This window comes from Coffea eugenioides, unplaced genomic scaffold (genome assembly GCF_003713205.1).
Source record: "Coffea eugenioides isolate CCC68of unplaced genomic scaffold, Ceug_1.0 ScVebR1_2309;HRSCAF=3314, whole genome shotgun sequence".
In the NCBI taxonomy this organism is placed as follows: Eukaryota; Viridiplantae; Streptophyta; class Magnoliopsida; order Gentianales; family Rubiaceae; genus Coffea; species Coffea eugenioides.
Window position 1 is genome coordinate 10578 of NW_020862785.1, and position 3057 is coordinate 13634.

A 3057-nucleotide genomic window follows, 5' to 3' on the forward strand; every position below is an offset into this window, starting at 1 on the left:
CTTTTCCCTTCGAAGTACATCAAGAACAAGCTTGACATGTTCAACATGCTCATCTAAGCTCCTACTATAAATCAGGATATCGTCAAAATATACAACTACAAATTTTCCAAGGAATGGACGAAGTACGTGGTTCATCAACCTCATGAACGTACTAGGTGCATTAGTTAGTCCAAATGGCATAACTAACCACTCGTACAAGCCATGTTTGGTTTTAAAGGCCGTTTTCCATTCATCCCCCTCTTTCATCCTAATTTGATGATAACCGCTTTTTAGATCAATTTTAGTGAAAATCACAGCACCATATAGCTCATCTAACATATCATCAAGTCTAGGAATAGGGTGACGATATTTTACCGTTATTGCATTAACGGCCCTACAGTCAGTGCACATTCGCCAACTTCCATCCTTTTTAGGCACCAAGATGACGGGAACCGCACATGGGCTCAAGCTTTCTCGTGCCCATCCCTTTGTTAGAAGCTCTTCGATTTGGCGTTGGAGCTCCTTTGTCTCATCTGGACCCATTTTGTAGGCTGGTCTGTTAGGAAGTGGGGCACCTGGAACCAAGTCAATTTGATGCTCAATTCCCCTTATTGGTGGCAGTCCATTTGGAATCTCATCGGGGAAGACATCCTCATATTCCTGTAAAAGAGAGACAATACTAGATGGTAGAGTGTTAGTAAGATCACTTGTGACAACCAACACCTCTTTGCACAAAAGTACAAAGATGGGTGTATTAACACTCAAAGCTTTTCTTACTATATTGGCTTTTATCAATAGATTTTGCCTTTTTTCTCTCTTTTCAATTTTGGCCGGCTCACCATATGTCTTTTTCCTCTCAATTTTCTAGGCCCTATCATTTTCTGTTGAGCTCTCGGCTTTTTCTATTTTTTCTTCTCATTCTCAAGCTCATTCTCCTTGATCAGGCTTTTTTGATCTTCATGAACTTGGATAGGAGTGAGTGGCACAAGCACAATCCTCTTCTCGCCTTGCTTGAAGGAGTATTTATTGGTAATGCCATCGAATGTAACTCCCTTGTCGAATTGCCATGGCCTCCCCAATAGTATGTGACATGCTTGCATAGGGACCACGTCGCATAACACCACGTCCTCATACTTTCCAATTCGGAAAGGTACTTGGACTTGCTTGGTCACACGAACATCCCCACTATCGTTCAACCATTGCAAACGATAAGGTGTTGGATGTCGTAGAGTGGGTAGTGCTAGTTTCTCCACCATCAAGGCACTAGCGACGTTAGCACAACTACCTCCATCTATGATCAAACTACATACCTTGCCTTTGAGAAAACAACGGGTGTAGAAAATGTTCTCTCTTTGTGCATGGTCGGCGGCTTTCACTTGGGTTGCTAAGGCTCGTCTGACAACGAGTCCAACTCGTTCATTGACGGGCAATGCTTCCTCTTCTTCCTCAAGGGATGGCAACTCCTCCTTCTCATCTTCATCATCGGTGAGAAACTCACCATTGGGTAAGATGATCATAGCGCGTTGGTTCGGGCATTGGCTAGCAATATGCCCTCGGCCTTGGCATTTGAAGCATCTAGTATCTCGATTTCGCCCCATGCTCGACTCAATGGCAGTCTTTGGTGTTGCCTTAGACTCCCACTTAGTCATATCCGGCCTCGGTCTTGAAGGGATGGAATTACTCGGCCCTTTATCCTCTTTCTTTGGTGGTGTAGTTCGGAGATAAGAGGGTGAAAAGTTGGAGTAACTCCGAGTCGAACCCCTCCTCTTAATCCTCCTTTCAATCTTGATGGCCTTTTCCACCAGATCCCCAAGTTCCACATAGTGGTGTAACTCCACTTGATCAGCGATTTCGGGCCTTAATCCGTTCAAGAAGCGTGCCATTGTTGCTTCTCGATCCTCCATGATGTCTGCCCGTAGCATGAGTATTTCCATTTCCTTGTGATAGTCCTCGACACTTCGTGCTCCTTGGTTGAGGGTTTGAAGCTTTTGATACAAGTCACGGTAGTAGTGACTTGGCACGAAACGCTTCCTCATTAGTCGTCTTAGCTCCGTCCAAGTTTGTATGGTAGGTTCACGACTCCTCCTTCGACTAGTGGAGAGTTGATCCCACCATACAACGGCGTAATCGGTGAATTCGATCACGGCCAACTTGACCTTTTGCTCCTCCGAGTAAGTATTGCAGTCGAAGACAAGTTCAATCCGCTTCTCCCACTCTAAGTAGGCATCGGGGTCTGATCGTCCTTGGAAGGGTGGAATTTTCATCTTTATGCCCGGAATGTGGTCATTTGAAGGCCTAGCGTCACGCTTAGACCTACTTTGCTTATGCTCATAGTTGTTGTCTGAGTTAGAGTCGCTAGACTCATGTGCATAAGCCTTTCCACGGTTGCCTTTGGAGCTTCCATGAGACAACTCTAAGCTGTCAATGCGTTGGTGCATCAGTTCAAGTTTTTGGTCCATCATGCGTCCCAATTCGCCTTTGATTGCTTCTGTGAAAAGTTTAAGATCAAAAGCTTGGGAGCTTGCTCCCTCCTCATTAGCCATGGTGAAGTATAGGGTAAAAAAATAACAATGGAAAGAAGTAAAGTTTATCTCGCACACTTCCTCACGTGTTTACTCTCGCTCTCGTGTTTGAACACTCTAATGAACTCACCAAGGTATTTTCAAGGCTCCTCGGTCAACTCCTCGAAGAAGTTAGAACTCATTCTAGTGTGGATCGACTTACCAACCAGGGTCACAAGATTGTAGCACTTTGAACAAAAAAAGAACAAAAGATGAAGGGACTGACCACGACTCAATGAATGACTCAAAGTTGAATTTTAAGGATCCTAGACAAAACTCTACCCAAAACTGGAATTTTGAGCTGCTGGTTGCTGCATTTCTGGGCAGTGTTTTGGTAGATAAATGGACACTTAGAGGATTCAGAATGACACTTAAAACTGACCTAATGATGCATAAAAATTTCCAGAATTAATGATTGGACAGAAATTCCCCAATGGTTGCAAAGATGGAATCCGAATGGAAGATGAATTTGTGTTGCGGTAGGACTGTTTTGGAAACCCAAGGCTGACTTTTCTTC

At 44.1% G+C, this 3057-nt stretch overlaps 1 protein-coding gene across 1 annotated transcript; it reads right to left on the bottom strand.

Annotated features, from left to right (window-relative positions):
• Nucleotides 1–881: 881 nt before the first annotated feature.
• Nucleotides 882–2522, bottom strand: LOC113756423. Its single transcript, XM_027300105.1, has 2 exons — nt 1478–2522; nt 882–1294 (listed from the first exon to the last, which is right to left on the bottom strand). The coding sequence occupies exons 1-2, from the start codon at nt 2520–2522 to the stop codon at nt 882–884; spliced, it is 1458 nt and encodes a 485-aa protein (XP_027155906.1).
• Between the last annotated feature and the right edge of the window lie 535 nt (nt 2523–3057).